This window comes from Amblyomma americanum, chromosome 2 (genome assembly GCF_052857255.1).
Source record: "Amblyomma americanum isolate KBUSLIRL-KWMA chromosome 2, ASM5285725v1, whole genome shotgun sequence".
In the NCBI taxonomy this organism is placed as follows: domain Eukaryota; kingdom Metazoa; phylum Arthropoda; class Arachnida; order Ixodida; family Ixodidae; genus Amblyomma; species Amblyomma americanum.
Genome location: NC_135498.1, coordinates 10541819 through 10564277, shown reverse-complemented (window position 1 = coordinate 10564277; position 22459 = coordinate 10541819). Strand labels below are relative to the sequence as shown.

Sequence of the window (22459 nt, the reverse complement as noted above, 5' to 3'; positions counted from 1 at the left end):
TAATCACGCCTCGAACTGCGTATCGAAAACTGAGCTCCTTTCTACTTCCACCAAGAGAGCCGACACAAAGCCCCGCACGTGCGTCAGAGGCGTTGTTCATCGCTGGAGCTGAGCTAGCATCGTTGCGTGCTGCTGGGGCCACGCACGTGTATACGCGCGGGGCGAGCCCAGGATCAAGTGGCGCTAAGCGTACTACGTTCGCCCGTTGAGTCTGAGCCGGCAATGCAGATTCGTTGACGGGACCGTTTCGCGTTGTAAACTTCCACGGGCTTGCGCCTACAGGGAAGGGAGAGGAGGTCAGCGGGGAGGGAAGTAGGAGTCTTGCGTGTGTGCCAAAGTGAGAACGCCATAAAAAGCTTACGCCGCTTATGCGGAGACCTGTCGGATCCGGAACATCCATCGGCCCAAGTAACACGCTGCAGGTAGGCATATTCTTTCTCTGTAGATCTGAGATAGGAGACTGAGGCCATTGCTGAGGGCATGCACAGAAATGGGCAGATTACATGACTGGTAACGCAGCGGGAACTTTCAGTGACTGCGAGGCGTCTCTTTAGAGGAACTCCTCCATTTGAGTGGAATTTGATAATATTGAATAATTAATCCTTTAGTTTAAACTGGGTTTTATATAATTAACTAGTCAGTGACAAAATCCGGGAGATAGAATCCGGGAGATAGGACCAAGATACAGCTCTCGATAGTGTGCTTTGTTGCAGAACACCGCATTGACTTGTAAGAAAGGCTTGGTTTATGGGGGTTTAACGTCCCAAAGCGACTCGGGCTATGAGGGACGCCGTAGTGAAGGGCTCCGGAAATTTCGACCACCCGGGGTTCTTTAACGCGCACTGACATCGCACAGCACACGGGCCTCTAGAATTTCGCCTCCATCGAAATTCGACCGCCGCGGCCGGGATCGAACCCGCGTCTTTCGGGCCGGCAGCCGAACGCTGTAACCACTTGGCCACCGCGGCGGCATTGTACGAAAGGCGTGGCTGCGAGGTTTCAGCGCCCACGGTCAGGTATTACCTGTATGCGGAGCACCTTAGGCGATCTGCATAAGTTCGTGCATTGAAGCCCGTTAGTATCTGAGTTGTCGAAAGACAAACAGCCTCGCACATTTGACGAAACGTGGATAATATTAAGGCTGAGAATAAATGCATGAAAACATGAACCACCGCGTTATTTATGACATTTGTTTACAACTATGATAATTTCGTACTTGCTTGACGACTGATGTGAACTACAGGCAAACGCGTGTTCCTGAGGCATACGGCAGCTTACTTTTTTTTTAAAGATCCACGGCTGCTGGAAGAAGGAAAGAAAAAAACCCGATATCAAGCCTGCACGGGCTTTCTTGAAAAGATTTATTATGGAGCACCTTTCTGTGTATTTCAATAAAATAAAATGCGCGATAAGGTTCAAGCGTTCAGACGCCTAAATGATCACGTGAGTTGAACACCGCGCGCAGAGAACAGCCTTTGTTACTGGCCGCTAGCTGCCAATGCTCTCAGCCAATTAGACTGCGTTTTAGATGATTAGGTGGGAGCATCACCGCCATCAGCTTTGTTCCGGCGCGTTTGAGATTAAGTCTACAGGCAGAGTGTTTGTTTAAGCGATGCAACTGGTAAGGGGCACGAGACCACGCGTTGCTCCGCAATCATTTATGCTCGTTCTTGCTCCTTGTGGGCCGAGCGTTTCCGGTGCTCGTATACACAAGGCATTCAACCAATTGAAAGTCAAGGCACGCTCTCACCATTGAAGCTGGCTGCGCAGGAGACTTGGCCGCTTTGGTCTCGCGTGCAGTCGGTTGTCGAATCGCTGCCTAGACGGGAAGAAGCGGAGGTGAGCGGGCTCTTCTGCAGTGTGAATACATCTACAGTGCGCAATGCACGGGGATATTGTAGTGCGTGGGTGCAAAGGTTCCGTTTGGCCGTGATTTCCTTTGTGCGCGTGTTGGAGAAACGGAGGGCGAGGTGAAATAAATGGCACCCCTAATCCTCTTATCCGTGACAAATGGCGGCGCTTTTTTCTCCCGAGTGCAGCTCATGACGGTACGCGACAAATCCCAGCGAAATAATGACGCCTGAGTCAGGCTTGTCGTATACCCTCGCCTGCCTCAGGGTTATCCTCAGCAGAGTCAGACAGGCACCGGTGCAAAGGGAATATCCGACGTCGCTCTCCTTTTGCTAAACAGGATGGACATAAATGTCATTCAAGCTCCGCGCGAGAGTTGCGACGAGCCTGCAGCATCCGCGATGAGTCAGTCTGCTAGTGCAGATGCAGGTCGTTTATGAAGGAAGGGACGAAAGGCGCAGTAACTGCCGCACTCTCAGCGCGTACCTGAGCCCCGCAGCCGGTAAACGGATGAAGGAAGCAGAAGAAAGTCAAAAGAAAGAGCCACCCTGATTAAATTTTTAACGCGACAGCGTTAAGGCTGCTGTTGTGCAGAAAATCCGGAGCAACCGACAGCGTTGTGAGCGAAATATCCACGGAGAAGCAACCGAGGTGGGCTACTTAGGTCCGGTGACCTTGCGGCATCATCACAACCTGCCCACCGGATTGTGAGCAATCTGACCACCGTGGCAGGTGGTAGTTTAATGAATGGCCGCCGATAGGTTGCTCGGGAAGAGCAGCCTGGATCTCGCAAGCCCCGCCGGTGGCAGCACCTGTCATCACTAGGCAAGTGGCGCGTCGCTTAACCGCTGCACCACTGGGCCAGGAGTGGTAGGAGGACTCCTACGGATCCATGAACCTAAAGTCGATGATCACCAGTTCCGCATATATGGGCGTTAACCTATTAGCGTTATCGCGTCATACATACCGTTAAGGCCGAGTTCAAGTGTTCCCTTCAACTTTATTTTTTCTAAAGTGCATTGGCATCGCATAGCACATGGGCGCCCTTTTCATATCGCCTCCATCGAAATGCAGCCGGGATTCGATCCCGCTAACTTAGGCTCAGCTGCCGAACGTCAAAGCCTCTGAGGCACTGCGGAGGGTGCGTGATCCCAACCCGACTAATGAGAATGAAAAATGGTTGTGCTAACATGTCAAACGAGAATACGCCATCCTAGGTCACGTGATTTACTTTTGTGAGTGCGCCCTACATGTAAGAAAAAAGCGGCGCTCCAACCATCATATTCCTTCTACATGCGGAAGAGGAAAAGGTCTGGCAGATTTTTTTTCTTTTTATTGCACGCGTTGAAGTACACGCCTCCCTTCGGTTAACATGACTAGTTTCGGTACAAGTAACTCCGGATTCGGTGCTGAACATTCTGGTTGGACAGCTGTTCCTCCCGACCACAGAAGGTCGAACTGACGTTGGCATGCTTGCGTGCAGATGCGAGGCCAGCTGCCGTGTGTTGGGCGACTCCGCGGTTAAGCGCGCATAACATGCGCGAAAACCGGAACTAGTACACGTACGAGTCAACGAGATTCGACTCGCACACGCATCAATTAATTTGTTTTATTCCACGTTTAATAAAAAAAAAGTATCCACAAAATTGATGCTGCAGTAAATGTGGTTGCGACCACATGTGACACTATGTACATATCCTAAATGTATAGGAATTGAATCAGTTTTCCTGCTCGAAATCGATTTCCATACCTACCTAAATGGAGTCTATATGCTTGTGGTGCTGCGCGGTCAGCTCTATAAAACAGTTTGCGACACAAATCTAATGCATTAATGCTTCGTTACTACGTAAGTCTCGGAACTCTCTGGGGAGCCAGGGAGTGTCGAGGCTCGCGATATTTATGTTCTAGCCGCCTGCAATTTTCTTGATTGATAACGAACACTTCAGTTCACGAAATATGCTTAATAGCATATCACACACTTTTCACAGAGAGCGGGATTATCCTGTGTTTTCCAGTCGCGCACACACGGTCAAACGTCAAAAAAAGGCAGCTATGAGGATGCCCACGACAGAGAACCCACCTATACAAAAAATTCCAAGTCGGCTGCTTCTGGGCCTGCTGGACCGTCAAAATTAGCTGGTACAATGAGGCGTAGGAATAAATGACCCAGAAAAAAAATGGTTTCGGGAAAAAGTTCCTGGGGAATAAAGCAGCCTTAAGGAAGAAATCCTTAAGAAAATTCTTCAGAGATCCTGCTTTCTCAGGGAAGAAAGAAAGAGATCCCTTTTCTCCAAAAGAGTTAGAAACGGGATTATACGTCCAACAGCGTGCAAAACATCGTCAACATTTGTCGTCCCGTACGAGTGCTATGCACATTGATGGAAGCCGATTGAACAGCGCCGACAGGCAGGACGTACGAGAAGAACAAAGACACAAGCGCTTGTGTCTGTGTTCTTGTATTAGGCCCTATCTGTTAGCGCTGTTCAATCGGCTTCCACCAATGTGCTCCAACCAGCCCGCTACGGCGCGCACATGTTCTGGAGACGGCGTTGCGCGTGGAGACGTGGGTGGCGCCGACTTGCTCCTGATCTCACGGGTAGCATCCGACTCGGTCCTTAGTCAAAAGGCAACGCTTCAATGGCCTTCCATACTGAGCGGCTGTAACCGACCACGCTTCCGAGCCCATTGTTCCAGGCTTGGTTTGATTCTTTGTCATGTGAACTTCGAGTGGACTTTCTATTTCTTAGGGGGATAGACAGGTGTTCGTATGGGGATATATATGTGTTCGTCCCAAATTTAGGACACCTTTCGCTCCGTTCACTCGCCTATAGCTCCCGGAGATATATTGTGAATCAAATTGGTAAATATATCTCGCGCAGATACTTGCATTGGTCCTTCCAATAGACACATGGCACACCGAAAAATCCAGCCTTCGACAGGGTGCCAGAAGCGAATGTTTAAAATGCTGCAAAGTAACTTCCACTAGTTGCAACTAGACGTCAGCCATTGCACTGCAACTAGCACAGTAGTTTGCATTAACATGCACTCACGAATGTTTTTTTGTTATAAGGGAGGAATTACTCATCACCGTACATACAAGCGCAGCTATATGGCTACAAAGGAAAGCTATACAACTTCCACAGAAACTTCGTAATTAAACAAAAATTCTTACAGCTCCGCAGTTCGAACCCGGGACCACCACCACACCGGGCAGTCGCTCTGCCAGATGAGCTAAGCGGGACGGCAAGCTTATGGTAGGGCGAAGGGAATTGATCGATAACTGAAAGTTGGAGTTACTGATCAATTCGAGCTGTTGATCAGTTCGCTCTCGTCCTAAAGAAATGCCAGCCATCTCGCTTAGCTCAGTTGGTAGAGTGACTGCCCCGGTGAAGCGGTAGTCCCGGTTTCGAATCCCGGGCCAGGACGAATTTTTCTTTAATGACGAAGTTCCTGTGGAAGCTGCCTTGCCTTTGTAGCCGTATGGCTGCGCTTGAGTGGATGCTAATGGGTAATTACTCCGTTATTACAAATCAACTCCACCTTGAGGGGGTTCCTTTAAAAGCATTGGGCCGGCAATGTCTTTCGCTTGACGATACGTTTTATTGTACTGGGGTCATGCGTTGCGACGTTCATGGCACCAGTTTTCGCACTTGCACTTTTAAATTTCATAAATAATGTTTTCATATGTAACCATTTCTATCTGCAACTGCATCTGTTCCCGCAAAATCATCGATTCTGATCTTTCAGGCCATTTTTTTTTTCTACTTTGCACACAGAGCAATTTCTTCCAGAAGCCGGGTACAATGACAGGCTGTCATCCAGAATAGGTCACAGTTTCTTTGGAGACACCTTTCAACGCAGATTGAGCAGGTTATTTATACTGAAGCAGCAGCCGAAGGGTCTTGTGTACCGGCGAAACGACGAAGCCATGGCCAAAATATCTTCGTCTCCCAGAACGGTCTGCTGTCCAGCTGGCTTAATGCCGGCCGCGCCGAGCGTGGGAAGGGGGGGGATACAGTACGTACGCACAATGATTTCCTCACCTCTGCAATGATCATCTGTTTCCAATGGGCACAAGCTTCCCCTTCGGCCTGGTGATCGGCCACTTGGGGATGAAATGCTTGGAAAACGGGTCTTTGACCGTACCTTGAGTGGAGAAAAAACACCTTGCGCCATAGCGCTTTTTGGACAAACTTCCTTTCGCCGTTAAAATTCCATCGCCGCCACCACGACCACCACCACATCATCATTATCACAGTCAACATCATAATGCAATTGTCATGACGCCGGTTTTTCGGTTACAGGTATATGCGGCGACAAACGGCACAGGAAAATGAGATCGTTAGAGCGGTGAAACGCACATTCTTTTAAACTTAGCTAAGGTTTATAACTTTTTGAATTCAATCCAAACGCACACACAAAAAAGAAACACAACACGAACTCGGCAGACAAGAACGCTGCGCATGCTGCCTGACGTCCCGCGTAATTTTCTCCGCAGGCTGTGAAGTTCATTTTAAAGCGATAGCCCGTGCCTCATAAAAGCCAGCATCGTCGTCGGTGTCGTTGGCCGTGAGCGAAAAATCCAAGAAAAATCCCCAGAGAAGCAACCTAGGTGGCAGGCAGGTTGGCCACCTGCCACCTGATTGTGAGAAAACTGCCCATCGTGGCAGCTGGTGGCAGTCAAACTAATGATTGGTCGTGAGGGGTAGCTCGGGAAGCGCGGCCTAGGTCTCACAAGCCCTATGGAGGCAGCACCTGCCATCGTATACGGCTGCGGCGTATAGCTTAACCGCTGCACCACTGCCAAAGCAGTGTTGTGAGGACTCGCTGGGATCTATGAAGGTAAAGTCGAGAATTACCAATTCCGCATATATGGGCATTAACAAATTAACGCTATCGAGTCATACCAATTTTTACTTCTGTCTTTGTCATATTTATTGCCTCTGGGATTGAGGGAAGGAAAGCAAATAAGTGATGAGAAGTATGACGTTCCGCTACTGCCACTACCAAGGTAGCTGGCTCAAGAGCATGCGCGAGGAAATAAAACCATGGCGTCGTCTTAAGAATCGATTTCCGCTAGTGTTCCCTATGCAGCAGATTAAAAAAAAAATCTCGATAGCGTTAAATGCCCAATTTTCCAGAAAATCCGGTATCGCCGTTGTGACCGAAAAATTACGGGCATGGATCTGGCGGATAGTGCCCAGACAGCAACCTCACGACCTGCCCCTGGATTGTGAGCAAACTACCCACCGTGGCAGGGGCCAGTTAAGTGAGTGATTAGTCGCTCGGAAAGAGTAACCTGGATCGCACCAGGCCCACCGGTGGCATTACCTGCCATCGAAGGGCACTGACGCATCGCTTAACCGCTGCACCACTGCTCCAGGAGTGGTGTGAGGACTCCCAGGGATCTATGAATGTGAAGCAGAGAATGATCTTCTGCACATATGGGAATGAACCCACTACGCTATCGCGTCATACCCTTAACGCGGAGCTTATCTGTCGCCTACGTTTTTTTGCAAACAGCTATCTAAACTGCCACAGGTATAGCGTGAAAGCGACGTATAGTAGCGAGATTCGCCGACCACAATTAACCAGAATTAGTGTGCCTTTATGCCCGCGCATTCAGAACGCCATGGTGGCGACATCTCGAGTTTGAGTAGTAAGCCGGGATTGAGGATTGGATTGGAAAACATTTAATTCGTCAGAAAAGGCAGAATGCAGACGATCCGTGCTAGGTGGCTATCAGTCCACGGCTGACAGCGACCTGGGTAGCCCATTAAATGACCCGGGTTTGAACTCCGAAGTCTGAGCTGACCAACACGGCCTCCCACTGCTCGAGAGTAGGAACCTGTATTAGAGATTTCGGGGGCGGCTCCTCTTTACAATTCCACAATAGGTGATCATAAGTGGCTAAATCACCACATAATGTACATGCAGGGTCGTATTCACCGGGGTAGAATTTTGACAACAGGTAAGGCGTCATGAAGGTTCGCGTCTGGAGTCGCCTCCAAGTGGTCTCCTGCTCCTTATTAAAGGCTTTGTCTGGAGGAGGGAATATCCTCCTTTCAAGTTTAAAATGATTAGTAATATCGTGAAAAGATGATAGGCCGTCCTTCGAAAAACTCTCAGCAACGACAGCGTCCCCTGCTCGGCTGACGAATCCTCGAGCTGTTATGTGTGCCGCTTCGTTACCAGGGTTCCCCGAGTGAGCCGGGACCCATATCAATTCAATAATTCTGTCTAAGTCTTTGGTTTGACCCAATATGCTTATTGCTGCCTGAGAAATTCTGCCCTTCGCATAATTGCGTATGGCAAATTTAGAGTCGCTGAGTATGGTAGTAGCCTCTGTGTTAACGATAGCAAGGGCGATTGTCGCCTCTTCTGCCGTTTCCGAGGATTTCGTTATGGTAGTGCCGGAGACTATCAGTCTGCCTTGCGTATCCACCGCCGTTAGTGCGAACGCTTGTTTCTGGGGATATTCTGCGGCATCTACATATACTGCATGTTCATCTTGGTTGTATATGTTGTGTAGAGCTTTTGCCCTAGCCCTTCTTCTCTCCTCGTGGTGAGCAAGATGCATATTCTTAGCTAGTGGCTTAACTCTTATTACCCTAGCGATGCGTTTAGGTATCTGTGTTTTGGTATCTTGGGGTGGCAACTGTATGCCTAGTCCTGAACGATCAAGTATGGTTCTTCCTGCTTTGGTGCGGGAAAGCCGGCCTCTCTGCATTGTTAAGTGTGCCTCTGTAAGCTCGTCTAAGGTGTTGTGTACTCCCAAGCCCAGAAACCTTTCGGTGGAGGTACAGTTCGGTAGCCCTAATGCTACCTTGTATGCTGTTCTAATCATAGACTCTACTTTGGCTTTTTCACTACTGTCTAATTTTAAGTATGGGAGTGCGTAGACAAGCCTGCTTATTACAAATGCTTGTACTATTTTGCAAAGTTCTGTCTCCTTCACTCCCTTCCTTTTGCTAGCAATTCGTCTAATTAGTCTTACCGTCATATTGACGGTTGTCTGGAGTTTTTCTAGTGTTTCTTTGTTCTTCCGGTTCGACTGAAGGAAGAGTCCTAGGATTCTTATAGTTTGAACTTCCTTTACAGGGAGTCCTTCCACCCAGATTTTCAGTGGAGGCGGAGGTTTGTAATTTTTTGCTCGAGGGCCCCTTGGTTTGTATCTGATTAGAAATAATTCGGACTTGACGGCGAGCAGGTTAGCCCTGCTTTACCCGCCAGGTCTTGTATTATGTCTACAGCTTGTTGCAGGGTATCCTCTATCTGACCATCGCTGCCAGTTGTGGTCCATAAAGTGATATCATCTGCAATTAGTGAGAAATTAAAAAGGAAGGGTGACAGGACTGAGCCCTGTGGCGTTCCTTTACCTCCAAGTGAGATAGAGTCTGATTTAATCTCTCCCACTGCTATCTCTGCCGTTCTGTTACTGAGAAATGACTTGATGTACTGGAAAGTTCTTTCCCCTGGGTTGATTTCTTTCCTTGGCTCGGACGTGGCGTGGATCGGACGCTCGCGCGAACGCTCCTCGCTTCACCCATGCCCACCGCTGAATTCAGCGACGGTCAACACCGCTGTTGCCTGGATTTCCTCTTCGAAGCTCGGATAACGCCGTCGGACGCATCGGCAAGTCCCTTTTTGCCTGTTTCTGCGGACTTTTCTGCGTTTTGGCTCTCGCCGGTACGCACGGCCCGCTAGGCCCACGCCAGTCCTAGCGACCCCGCTCTGACGGGGCTGTGCCGCATTATCTGAGTGGGATCTTCCTCCAACATTGGACATGGAAGTCACCGTAGAGGGGACTGACATTAGCCCCGAAGATGTTTCGCACCAATATGGTTGGTTCACCTTCGGTGAATCGAAACGCTCCGGTCACGAACGCCAAAGGAATAACCCCGCGGCACACAATGGAACCAATCGCGCGCAGGTACAGGGCAGCATGCGGCACTCTGCCGACTCCTCTGCGAAAAAGCTTGGCCGACGACTTGCTCGACAATCGGTGGCGTCGAACCTACCTCGCCTACCCAAGGGCCTAACCAAGGTGATATTCCGGCCATCGGGCGGCCTCCGTATACTCGAGAGCTGTGGCCAACTCGGCATCTTTCAACTCATCCGGGACGCCACGGGCCTCACCTTGGCAGAATCATCTGAAGACAGCATGCTACTGAACTTCAAGCAACACACCATACTGGTGGCCACCCATTCCGCGGTACGAGTGGAACGCTACTTAAACATCAAGGAGCTCATCTACGGCGCGAACAAGATCACCATCACCTCGTATGTCGCCACGCCGGATGGCAGTGGTAAAGGAGTGATCCAAGGCGTTCCGAAACATCTATCGGACGCTGACATCCTTGCGAACCTTCAGCATCCAAGGAATCCTCCAATATGTGGAGTCCGGCGCATGGGTGCGCAGTCGCAGACGGTCCTCATTCTCTTCAACGGTGAGCGAGTTCCCCGTTGGATCAGCTTCGGTGGTGGCATGATTCGCTGCTGCCTCTACAAAAAAAAATACGAAGTGTGTTCTTTGTGCGGACAACTCGGACATCGCAGAGACGTTTGCCCGGACCCGAAAAACGCTCGCTGCCGCGGATGCGGCGTGGCCAATCCTCCTGAGACACATAGCTGCGAGCCTAAGTGTGCCTTGTGCGGTAAGGGCCATGAACTGGGCAGCAACAAATGCCGCGAAATCTACCGCACTCCATACATTGTCAGCAAACGCCGCTGGGAACAGGAACGCCAACATCTGACCCAGCATAGCCAAGAGTCGCCGCAGTATAAAGAGCGACGCAGCCGCTCCAGAAGCAGGGGACGAACAAATCGATCCAGCTCCTTTCCACGACTGGAACCGAGAGGCCGGTCGGCCTCCAAATCCAGGACTCCTTCACACCAGCCACGGAACCCCGGTTTGAACCAGGACGCCGTCGGCAGGCAAAAGGTAGGCTGGGCAGATAAAGCCTCCCAGAAATCTAACTCCAACCCCTCTGAGCTAGCAGACCTGAAAGTGCTGGTAGGGAAATTACTTCGTGAGGTCGAGGACCTAAAGAAAGAAAATGCCGCTCTAAAACAGCAACAAATGCAGGCTGGGTCACCGCCTACGACCGATGGCGCCAATAACCCTACCCCCTCAACCTCCGCCGGAGCGGACACGCATGCTGAATCAACGCGGGCACCCCCGCCTAAGCAAAAAGCAGGCGATTCCCTGTCCGAAGGCCAAACACTAGCCGACACCATTCACAAAATTGAAGAAGCGCAAACGCAGACTAACAGCACCCTCATTCAAGTGCAGATTACAATGACTTCCATCATGGAAGAATTATGCAGACACCGGCAGGAATTAATTAACTTAGGCAGCTGGCAGCAGGAAGCAGAGAGCAGGCTCCTTCCTCACAAAATTCGCAAACCCGCTTCTTCTGAAGCGGTATCCGACTAGCAACAACATGGCGCCACAACCCAATTACACCATCTGGCAGTGGAACTGCCGAGGATTTAGCCGCAAACGAGCTGTACTCCAACAATTCCTCAACAATAGGGACGGACCGGACTTAATCGCACTACAAGAGACACAAACTAATAGCAAGCTAGCTGGGTATCAATCCTTTTCATCGGGGGGTGGAACGCTTGGAGTCACGACTCTTGTCAAACGAAATATTACGGTAGTACAGCACGATACCCCAGTCACAAATGTCACACACGTGCTAGTCGAATTAATTCCGCCTAGGAAACCCGACCACAGTCTGTTTGTGCTGAATGTCTATAGCAGCCCAAAGTTACGGAAAGCAAGCTTCGGCCCGCTTTTTCAGGCGACCCTGAAGCTCGCAGGCAATCACCCCGTCATTTTCACGGGAGACTTTAATGCCCAACACTCGGCTTGGGGTTACGCACAGGAGGACATTAAAGGTAGAAAACTGTGGCTCACCGCACAACAGTGTGGGTTGACTCTTCTTACAGATCCACTAGTCCCCACCCGCTGCGGTAACAGTGTTTCCAGGGATACGTCTCCCGATCTGACTTTTGCTAAAAATTCGGGCACTCCAACATGGATAAACACTCAACAAAATTTCGGCAGCGATCACTACATATTGGAAATAGTGACCTCAACTGGCCCCAAACGTCGTAGCGCTCGAGCCCCCACCCTTGTCGATTGGGACACGTTCCGCGCTAAAAGAGCCGCCCGAGAAGCTGATACCCCCGAAATACTAGACATAGATATCTGGGCACAGGATCTTTGTCAAGATGCCAAAGCAGTCACCCTTACGTTAGACCAGGCTGACCACCTGGAGATTGCGGACAGCCGGCTTCTTCACCTATGGGAGGCAAAGAGAGGACTCGAGAACCGACTCAAACGACAGCGGTGGAACCGCAATCTGCGCAGAAGAATAGCTAGGCTAAACAAGGAGATCGAGGATCATGCAGCTAAACTTACTCAACAAAACTGGGATGACATATGCAACCAAATGGATCGCAATATGGGAGTCTCTAGGACTTGGCACTTGCTCCGTCATCTACTTGACCCTACAGGTAGCAGAACCACCCAGAGGCAGAACCTGCAGAAGCTTGTGCATGAGTATGCAGGCCCACCAGAGGACCTTTTCCTTGAACTTAAAGATAGATATATTGGCAATGCTCCTACCAAGCCTTCCCAGATTATGCTGGTCCGGAAAACATGCAGCTCGACTCCCCCATTACTGTGGATGAGGTTAGGGCAGAGATTGCCAGGCTAAACTGCAAATCCGCCAATGGCCCAGATGCAGTATCGAACAAGATCCTCCGCAACCTGGATGAAGTGTCGCTACAATTACTAACTGAGTATATGCAGAAATGCTGGTCGGAGGGCTCCATCCCACAAATATGGAAAACGGCAGAGATCATTCTCATCCCAAAGCCAGGGAAGGCACTCAGCCTTGAGAACCTCAGGCCGATTTCGCTCACGTCTTGTGTAGGTAAGCTCATGGAGCACGTAGTTCATACCCGCCTGAACCGGTTTATGGAGGAGAACGAGCTGTACCCTCCAACCATGATTGGATTTCGACCAAAACTTTCTACGCAGGATGTAATGCTTCAGCTCAAACATCAGATTATTGAGGCAAAAACGCGGGACACCAGAATAATTCTTGGACTTGACCTGGAGAAGGCCTTTGACAATGTCAGACATGATGCGATCTTGGAGAACCTGCATGAACTCGGGGTGGGAGCCCGCACCTTCAACTATATCCGCGACTTTCTCTCAGGTAGAAAGGCGCATTTTCAAGTAGGAGGTCTCCACTCGCATGACTTCCCCCTCGGCAACAAGGGCACCCCGCAGGGATCGGTCCTATCACCATTTCTCTTCAACGTTGCAATGTTGAAACTTCCACACCAATTAGCGCAGGTTCCGCAACTCCACCACAGCCTCTATGCTGACGATATCACCTTGTGGACCGCCGAGGGCAATGATGCCGAAATCGAGGAGAGACTACAGCATGCAATAGATATCGTGGGGAACTATGTAGACCCTAGGGGGCTGCGGTGCTCTCCAGCCAAATCTGAATTTCTCATATTCCGCAACGTCAGATCCCTTGCGCAAACCCCACCGGCCATCGAACTCAGTATTCGCGGAGTCCCCATTCCTCGAGTGCCCAAAATTAAAATCTTGGGCCTAATTCTACAAGAACACGGCTTCAATGGTGACGTAATTCGGAAGCTTCAGGGAACCTCGCAGCAAATTATGCAACTCATTCGTCGCATTAGTAACCGCCACTCGGGCTTGAAGGAAAGCAATACTCTCCGTTTAGTACAAGCCTTTGTGATAAGCCGCATAGCTTACGTATGCCCTTACCTACATCTCAAATCAGCTGAAAAAGAAAAAGTGGAGGCCATAATCAGAAAATGCGTCAAACAGGCAGTTGGGCTACCCATGCACACAGCGACTGAGAAAGTGTTAGGTCTCGGTCTTCATAACACCCTAAGCGAGATTATTGAAGCGGTAACCGTCTCGCAGTACGAACGACTATCGGCCACACTAACTGGCAGACACATTCTGTCCACACTAGGCATAACATACGAACGACAAGGCGGACCCACAACTGACCTTCCCAAACATATAGGCCAGCTTCTGGTCATTCCTCCACTACCTCGCAACATGCACCCAGATTTCCACGCTGAACGTCGTACAGAGAGAGCCAAATCATTAGGCAAACGCTTTATTAATGATACCTCTGTGGTATATGTAGATGCGGCAGATTCTTCGGCTGACAAGATGGTAGCTGTGGTCCCCACGGAACGTGGTACACTCATAACTGGGGGCACTATACGCACTCAGCACACACATGTTGGTGAAGAAACAGCCATCGCTCTAGCCATTGTGGGATCCTCGGCAGAAACCATTGTCAGCGACTCGAAATTGGCTATACGTAACTACACGTTTGGAAGAATCTCCCCACAAGCAGCACGGATTCTGCTAAAGTATCAGCCCACGCGGCGCATTCGCCTAATCTGGACGCCTGCTCATGCTTCCCTTGCTGGTAATGAGGCGGCTCATAACCTAGCTCGAGAATTGTCCCGCCGAGCAGGGTCGTGCAGCCCACCCGCCCTATACTCTGGCAAGGACAGGTTGTTTTCTTACAGAGAAATCCTGCAGCACTACAGGCTTGCAAGACTCAGATTCCCCCCAGCAGATAAAACGCTCTCCAAGCAACAGGCCAAAGCCTGGCGTAAACTTCAAACTAACACCTATCCAAATCCCCAATTGTGTAGCTTCTATTCGGAAGGACTCTACTCAAACAAATGCAAAAATTGTGATGCGAAAGCCGATCTAAATCATATGATCTGGAACTGCCCGCAGTCCCTACCCGCGAGTCACTTCATTACCGACTCTGCTCATTGGGAGGCTCTATTGCTCAGCCCCGACCCGGGGATACAGATCAAGCTCCTCCAGCTGGCTGAAGACGCCGCCGCTGCCCAAGGGATAGCGGCCGCCGTTTAAGCGGGGGGCGACTTCGTGTCGCTCCTCTATATCCGCTGGAAATAAAGTTTCACAACCAACCAACCAACCCCTGGGTTGATGTCCGAGAGATTCCTTAAGATAGCATCGTGCGTGACATTATCAAACGCCTTGTTCAAATCCAAGCCTAATATGGCTTTAGTTCCTCTGCTGCGTTCCATGTCTATTATGTCTGCCTTGAGTTGCAGCATAACATCTAGAGAAGAAAGATTAGGCGATGGTGTCAGGATCGGTGTTAGAATTAGGATTAGAAGAAAGGTTAGGATTAGAAAGATTAGGGATTGAGGAAGCTCGGGTTCGCGGTACTGTCACGTCCACACGGCAAAATGACGACGACAACGACGTCATCAAAATTCGCGAGCTCGTTGGACAGAACTTCCTTTTCCATGCCCAAGGCAGCTTTGCTGGAATTGTAATCAATCCTCGATATCTCTACACTATGATCTGTTCCCGCCATTAATTCCCCTTCTTTTATTATTCTATCCTCCTCGTCCGCAATTCTCGGCTAAGCCTTTGTAGTGGGTAGGATATGAGTCATTAGCGTGCTCAGGTCAAGAACAACAAACAGACGATTATATGCACTGCGGCAGCAAAGACATCCACCGCGGTTTGCGACCATATGTCCGTAATGTGCGGACGTGCGTAGTGAGAAGTCCGCTGCCCAGAAACGCAGAGCCGTGCAGCCACAAAGGTGGCACCTAGTGTTGCATCACTTTCCCATGACGCGGTTTACGGAGTATTGGCTGAGGTCACGACGCTTTTGATGACGTGGTCGTGTACTGGCGCCGAGTCCTATTTCGGCCTCGAGAGCGGTGCTGGAACGCACATCCACTGTTTATTTGTCATTTAAGAACAGTGCAAGCCAAAGTATAACAAACAGGCTTGAAACTGTCACCCCCAAGAGGCAAAACAAACGAGAATGGAGAGAAAGAATTTGAAAATTAAACACAAGAGAACGCACATTTCATAGGGAACACGACACGTTGCAGCCCACCCTTCACGACGGCGCTTGAAGTATAATGCCCTGGGGGGCTATGTGAGACCCCTAGCAATGGTTATAAGCTGCTGGGGCATTCTGCTACAGATCATGAGGCCGTAGTTTCGAGTTCGGCTGTGGTGCTTACTTTTCTTGGGGGCCGAAATGAAAAAGAAAAAAAGAACACTTGTACAAAGACTTAGGCAGCTTTTTTAAAGAACCTCGGGTGGTCCTCCACTACGACGCGTGTGATAGCCCGAGCCCATTAAATGAAACCGAATCAGTTTAGCGGTGCGTAAAAATGCGATCCAGCTGCGATGAAACCGCAGCAGAGCTCGTTTGTGGGGCCAGCGTAGAAGCGCTCATGATTCGCAGAAACGCCAGTGATGTTTGACTGCTTCAAAATATGGACGCCGGAGACTGTTCCTATCATCGAAACATTTACCCGAAATCGATAAAGGTTGTAACCTCGCGTTGGTTTTGATAAAATGGGAGCTCGCGTCCGGACCTTATTTCGGTCACGTCCACTGCCGGAATCTTTCGCCACTGGGCTCACAGCGAAAGTGGTCTGGCAGCTGGAAAGGAAGATTCATGCATAATGACGAGCAGCGTGGAGTCCAACAGGAAAGAAGTGCAAAAAAATGGTGACACAAATTAAGCACAGTGGTAGGTATCTACCTTCTCTTATAAACCCTATATAATTTTAAAATAGAAACACTCTCAACCAAAAATACTCCCAACTGAGATTTATTTCGGAAAGTTAAAATTTCAAGAATGTACGCAATTTGTAAACACGTGTCCAGTACGTCTTTCTTTTCGGCCTTGCTTTGCCACTCTTCCACTATGTCAGTCTCATTTTTTTATCAACAAAATAGGCACAGAACACAATGTTCGTGCCTCTTCTCTCTGGCTGTCGATGCAACAGCCCCGAAAAAAAAAAAACTACCAGGCGATGATCGGTGGATCGTTTGAATGCGTTGCAAGCCAAATGTTCGTTATACCCGAGCATGACACGCTTAAGTTCGTTATATCTTAGGTGTCATACACTTAAAAGGATTCGTTAGGGTATAGGCCTCGTCAAACCTCCAGAAGGCTTTTTGCCTGCACCCGCAGCGTTGCAATGTACGTTGCGATGTTGAAATTTGATTTATTGATTGAGTGATCGAACGATTTATTTATTTATTTATTTATTTATTTATTGACTGATTGATTCAAAATTAACTTACAAAGTTCCTTACATATCCTAGGTCCCAACACGAAAGTTCGTAATATCCGAAGTTAATTCACGAAAGGTTGTTATTTCCGAGGTGACATACTAAGGTTCGTTATATCCGCGGTAGTATACCCAATTAATATAGGCAGTATACTAATTGCGTTCGTAGCCCGGTAGGCAGGTTGCCACCTGTCACCGGCTACTTCCAGACGGCGGTCGCAGTTTACGCTTGTACTGACCCCCCTAATGCTGACGCATTAATAATGGCGAGGACGTTTCTAAACACCGATCCTGACACCATCGCCTTCTTTATATTCGTCATCACGATCATCGGCATCAGACACGTCACGCCCATTGCAGCACGAAGGCTTCTCCTGTTTACCTCCAATTAGCTATGCCCTGCCCCTGTCCCGCCTATACTCTATACTAGCGAATTTTGTCCCCCCACACGACGCGTTGCCATTCCCGGCTACTTTCCTGCTGCCTTGGAATTCACTCTGCTCTCTTAAGGCCATCGGCCAAGGCTGCGTCTAAGCGGCATAGGCTCCCCTTTGAGTGCGACCACGGATGTGTGCTTCGACCTTGGGCTACGCACCCGAACGTCAAAGCCCCCAAGCCACCGCGACGAGCTTACTACGGCTCCTTGCAAACGTATGGGTCCTATAATGTTTCCTGTTTTCATGAAACGGCAAAGAAGTGCGTCAGCTTTTCCCCTATTTCGCATACGTAAGCGTCCACACTTTTCTATTGTACACCTCATTGAAAGACAGACTGTACATAGCATTTTTGCAGCCAAGTCACCTTGCCACGTAGCGCCGAGCGTTAGCTTATTTCTTGGCGAGCTAAAATTTTCACAGGGAGGACTGAACCGGTTGCGAAAATTTACGGCAACACCGTTAATTTTTTTTCGGTTTGAGGCTAGGCTGGTTCACGTTGTTTGGTGGCTGTTGTTGCTTCAGCTACAATTCAGGCTGATTTTAGAAAAAGCAGCCCCTGTAGCATTTAAAAACAAAGATTAAAAGTGCTGTTGGCAGTTGCAGCAAGCTATGAGCTCTTAGGTAATAGACAACGCGCAAACAAGGAGCCGGGGGGAAAAGCTTAGGTACCATGCGGAAGTGAAAAATGAGCAGTAGTTTTTCGAAACCCTTGTGTTTTTGCTTACCTCTATATACCTCTCTTTAAGTAGCAAATGAATTGTCGGAGGCATCCTTCGAGTTTTAAAGAGGTGGACGCCAGAAAGAAACGAATGAATAGAAATTGTACACAAGCGTATTGTTATGTATAAAGTGCATACTACGCAGTTCTACCAAGTTCTGCGTGGTTATACGCAATTATTACGCAGACGGGGAAAGGTTCTGAATGTGTGTAGATGTGGAGAAAGCCGCAAGGGGATGAAATCATGCTAGCTGTCCTGGTTGGCTCGTATGGGCGTTAATGGGTACCTAGACAAGTCACTGGGGAGTTGCACGCACACATTTGTGCGCAAAGAACTGAACGTGCATTCTCCCTGCATCGATCTAGGGATTCACTACCAATAGTTTGCGTTAGCTGGGATGATCAATCAAGCTGCGCTCATTTAGTATGACTGAGTCGACTTACTTTGTTCTAAACTTAAAATTTAAGAGTTCTGTCTTCAGTATAATGGCTGCCTAAGGCGTTTCAACGTGCGTCATGGCGGGTAAACGCTACATCATTCCAGCTTCATTTAGGGTTGATTATTTTCCATACGTTGCTAGTCACTCGGCGATTGCTCATGAAATGACGATGCTTAAAACGGGGCTGGGAGGAGGTGACTGGCTAGGATGGTACAGCGGGCTGGAAAAGAAGTGGTCCCGTTGTCCCAGCCCTTGCAATTTTACAACAGGAAAATGGACACTAAAAACAAGCTAAAACTGTGGTTTACCGGGAATTCAGCCCACAAACGCTAAAAAGGAGCCGTCGCGCTGGGGCTTTAGTACGGTCGACCGATCGCGTTACGCCCACGCTGTAGGTGATGTGGCCCGCGATAATGTTTACCCGGTAGCTATAAATGCAACGGGACACTCGATCTGCACGCCATGAGAGTGTGACGGGCACGTGCCATTCCAGGAAACAGCGTCGGCACCGGAAGCCGCGCGCCAGCCGCGCTCTTGAGCAATGCCCCGTCCAGCTACAGGACCGTAGCATACACAGGCCTCTCTGTGTGTACACGGTTACGCGCATAATCTCTCCAGCGCACGAGCCACTGGTGTCACACACCGCTGCGCCTCAGTCGCCCGCGTTTACAGGAGCCCGGGTCACCTCTTTCCGGGTGCTGACAGCGACGTAGTCGATGTTCAAGGGCTAACTGCGAGCAGCGCCAGTGTCGTACAGCCACGCATACGCGCTCCTCGTGAAACTTCGCTTAGAATCTTGACCGTGCCCTACGCGCACTGCGCTCGGCTGCATCTCCTCACCGGTCATTTCCGATCTGTCCTCTAGGCGGACAAAAGAACAGCTCCCCGGTTCCCGCCATGAATCCAACGCTCCTCATCTCAGTGGCCTGCGCCTCGCTCCTTTTTGGTAAGGCTGCTCCTTCTGCGTTCTTCTCGCTTCCAGAAAGTTCAGTGTCCGGCGTTAACGAAAGAAGAATTGCCCGTGTCTTCTTTCTTTCTCCCCATTTGCAGCTTCCAAATGCAGTTCCGAGGAAAATCAGCCACGTAAAGCAAACTTTACAAGTGCGACCGGCCTCGGAACAACACCTAAGATTTCCGAGGTACGTATTCTTGTCCCGGAGTCGCAGCGTCCGAAAATGCCGCTGGAAAGGAAGCACCCTATATAGTGGTCGAGCCATCAGTGAGCGTGGTGCTTCGCGATAACTTTAAGCGGCGCTCAGAGGTAAAAAGACGCTCAAACAACGTACAGAAAATGGCGGCGACATACACTGAACGAGCGCAGCAGTCTAGTGCGCGTTCAGTACCGAGCACTGCACGCTGCTGTTCTGCTTTTAACCTTTTAGTGTGACCTAGAGCTATCATGAAGCGACGCTACCAGTATGCCACAATTTCAGCTCTCTTGGGCGCAATGCGTTTATCATCGCTTACGCAGTCTTGAATTCATGCCGCACGCATCCCAATAAACGGACGTAGGTCCCCATGCGAATTGGTGTTGAGCCCGTGCAACAGTAAACCACTTGTACTTTTGTTTACTTCCAATCCACGGGCCCGATTCTTCTCCGCCGTGCGTCCCTATGCTTAACTTCCGCTGGAATAATTCTATGAGAGAGAGAGAGAGAGAAAGATGTGCTTTCTGAACGCTACAATAAGGTTAGTTTTTTTTTTCTTTTTGCGATCTGTGGCTGCAGGATGTTATAAAAATCCGATCTCCGATAGAGTTGAAATTTGATCCTAGTTCTCATTTTATCGTTTCAGAAGTGGAGATAGAGCAGATAGAATTTGTTGCTTAAAATCAACAAAAAAATTCTAGTGTCTCGACTCTCCTTTACCGGCACAGTAAATGCTCAAATATTACGAAATCGACGAATGCATCACACACTGGTGCTGTTATCGATGTGCTCCCAAAACATATTCCACGGTTCGCTCTCCACCATAGCGATATTTAGGAACAGCTAAATAAAAGGTCAGCAAACAAATAGGAAATCATTGTGTGCGCGGTCAAGGCGATGGGGAACGAGGGGGTGGGGGGGGGGGGGGGTGCGAGAGCCAGTCTTGGCTCATCTTGTGATCGTCAGTTTTGCCTTCTGTTCTCGCTGACTTCTCTAGCAGCCAACGACGGAAACAGGAGACGGAGCGACTGTCTGTTCACCCTTGTTGCAGATCCTACTGACGTTATATACCGACGTATTGCGAGGGAAATAATTAAAACGCTTGTGGTAGAGCATCCGCCTCGCATTCGGAAGGTGCTGGGTTCGATCCCACGTGCCGCCGGGCACCCACCGGTTTTTTAATGGGTACAAGATTTCTCCCTGCCTGGTGATCGCCTCTACTAAAGTGAGATGCTTGGGAAAAAGGTCTTGCACCAAACCGCTGCCTTGACGGATCAGAGATAAGTTCGGCATCAAGCAACCATAAATCCGTCTCGTGCGGTAGAAGCCCACTTGTGGCTCTTGTTTGTCGTACTGCCGTCGAATGATTACAGAAATTCAGAAACCAACGCCTCACTGCCTAAAAGCAATCTCCAATAATTTAGCGCAGGCGGATTCGGTTTTGTGGTCAGCGATCAGTGAATTCATGGGGGTGCAGTAATCTAAGGTGGCGAACGCAGTCCTAAATTTCAGGTTTGCTGTTCTGCATTACAAAGAGTAATGGAGCAAAAGCTCGTTTTCTGAGGGCTAGACATACACGCTTCGTTCCATTAATTCAGTACACTGCAAGCCATGAGAACACGAAGTGCACAGCACGCTGCAGTGAGATACCTGTCTTTCGCGTTATCTTTTCCTCACAGTGCCAGGGAGGAATGCGCTGACAAGTTATTGCACCCCCTTCCACACTTTGTTTTTTGCCACTTATCTCCCAGCTCCATTTTTTCGCCGATAAATCTCAAATGCCAGACGCAACCAATACGCTACAGAGATGCGCATGCGTTTTTATTTGCAGAACACGCTCCAATCAGAACCTGGCGGTGCTCGACCGACGAAGACAGGGAGTGAAACCAGCAGCACGAACGGCAGTATTCCAGATGGTTCGCAAAATGCTGCGACAAAGAGGCCAAGGGACGCGCAGACTTCGCTGAACTCGACCTCTGAGGGCGCCTCGCATTCTGACGCAAACAGCACTGTTACGCTCACACCCGCTAGAAACGGCGCGTCCGCAGACCGCAACGGGACGACAGGCTACCCAGTTGAAACCTCGTCGTCGAATGCTTCGAGCATGGCGCTTCCTGTCACTACGCCCCCATCCAAAAAAAGCACTGCGCACGCGCAGGTGGAAGCGGCGTCCAGTCCCGCCGTCATGACCACGCGGGGGGCTTCTGCGACTTCCAGCGGCCAAGCCAGCACGATCGGCCCCAGTGCAAACAACACCCCTGCTGCGAACGCCGCCTGCCCTTCTCGACTTTCGAGGGCCGCTTCCCTGGACGTCCTGGTCGCCGCACTCGGCGCATTGCTCTGGTGGGGCCTGTAGAGCAAGCGCCTCCGGAACCCCGCACCCGTGCCCCCCGCGGCGCATTGGGGCGTCGCACATGCACCTCATGCGCTGTCGGGCTGTTGCGAGACTGTGTGCAAGTACTGGTCATAAATAGACCTGCACTGACGCATTAGCGCAGATAGGATTGAGGAAATAAACAGCGCCTAAAACAATTCGAGCAGCGGCTGCTACAGTACTGATCGGGTCGCATAGGGTTGAAGCACCGACACCGTTTCTCTGTCTTGTAAGCTGTACTGCGGTCAATTTGTGCGAAAGGAAACATTAAGGAAGAAAACAAAAGGTTACCTTGTGTTCCGACACCACTCGCA

General features: G+C 49.8%; 1 protein-coding gene across 1 annotated transcript; it reads left to right on the top strand.

Annotated features, from left to right (window-relative positions):
* The first annotated feature begins 362 nt into the window (after positions 1-362).
* LOC144120550 (uncharacterized) lies at positions 363-22435 on the top strand. The gene is made up of 4 exons (XM_077653081.1): positions 363-422; positions 19489-19569; positions 19674-19762; positions 21603-22435. The coding sequence occupies exons 2-4, from the start codon at positions 19521-19523 to the stop codon at positions 22125-22127; spliced, it is 663 nt and encodes a 220-aa protein (XP_077509207.1). The 5' UTR covers positions 363-422; positions 19489-19520; the 3' UTR covers positions 22128-22435.
* The last annotated feature ends 24 nt before the right edge of the window (positions 22436-22459 follow it).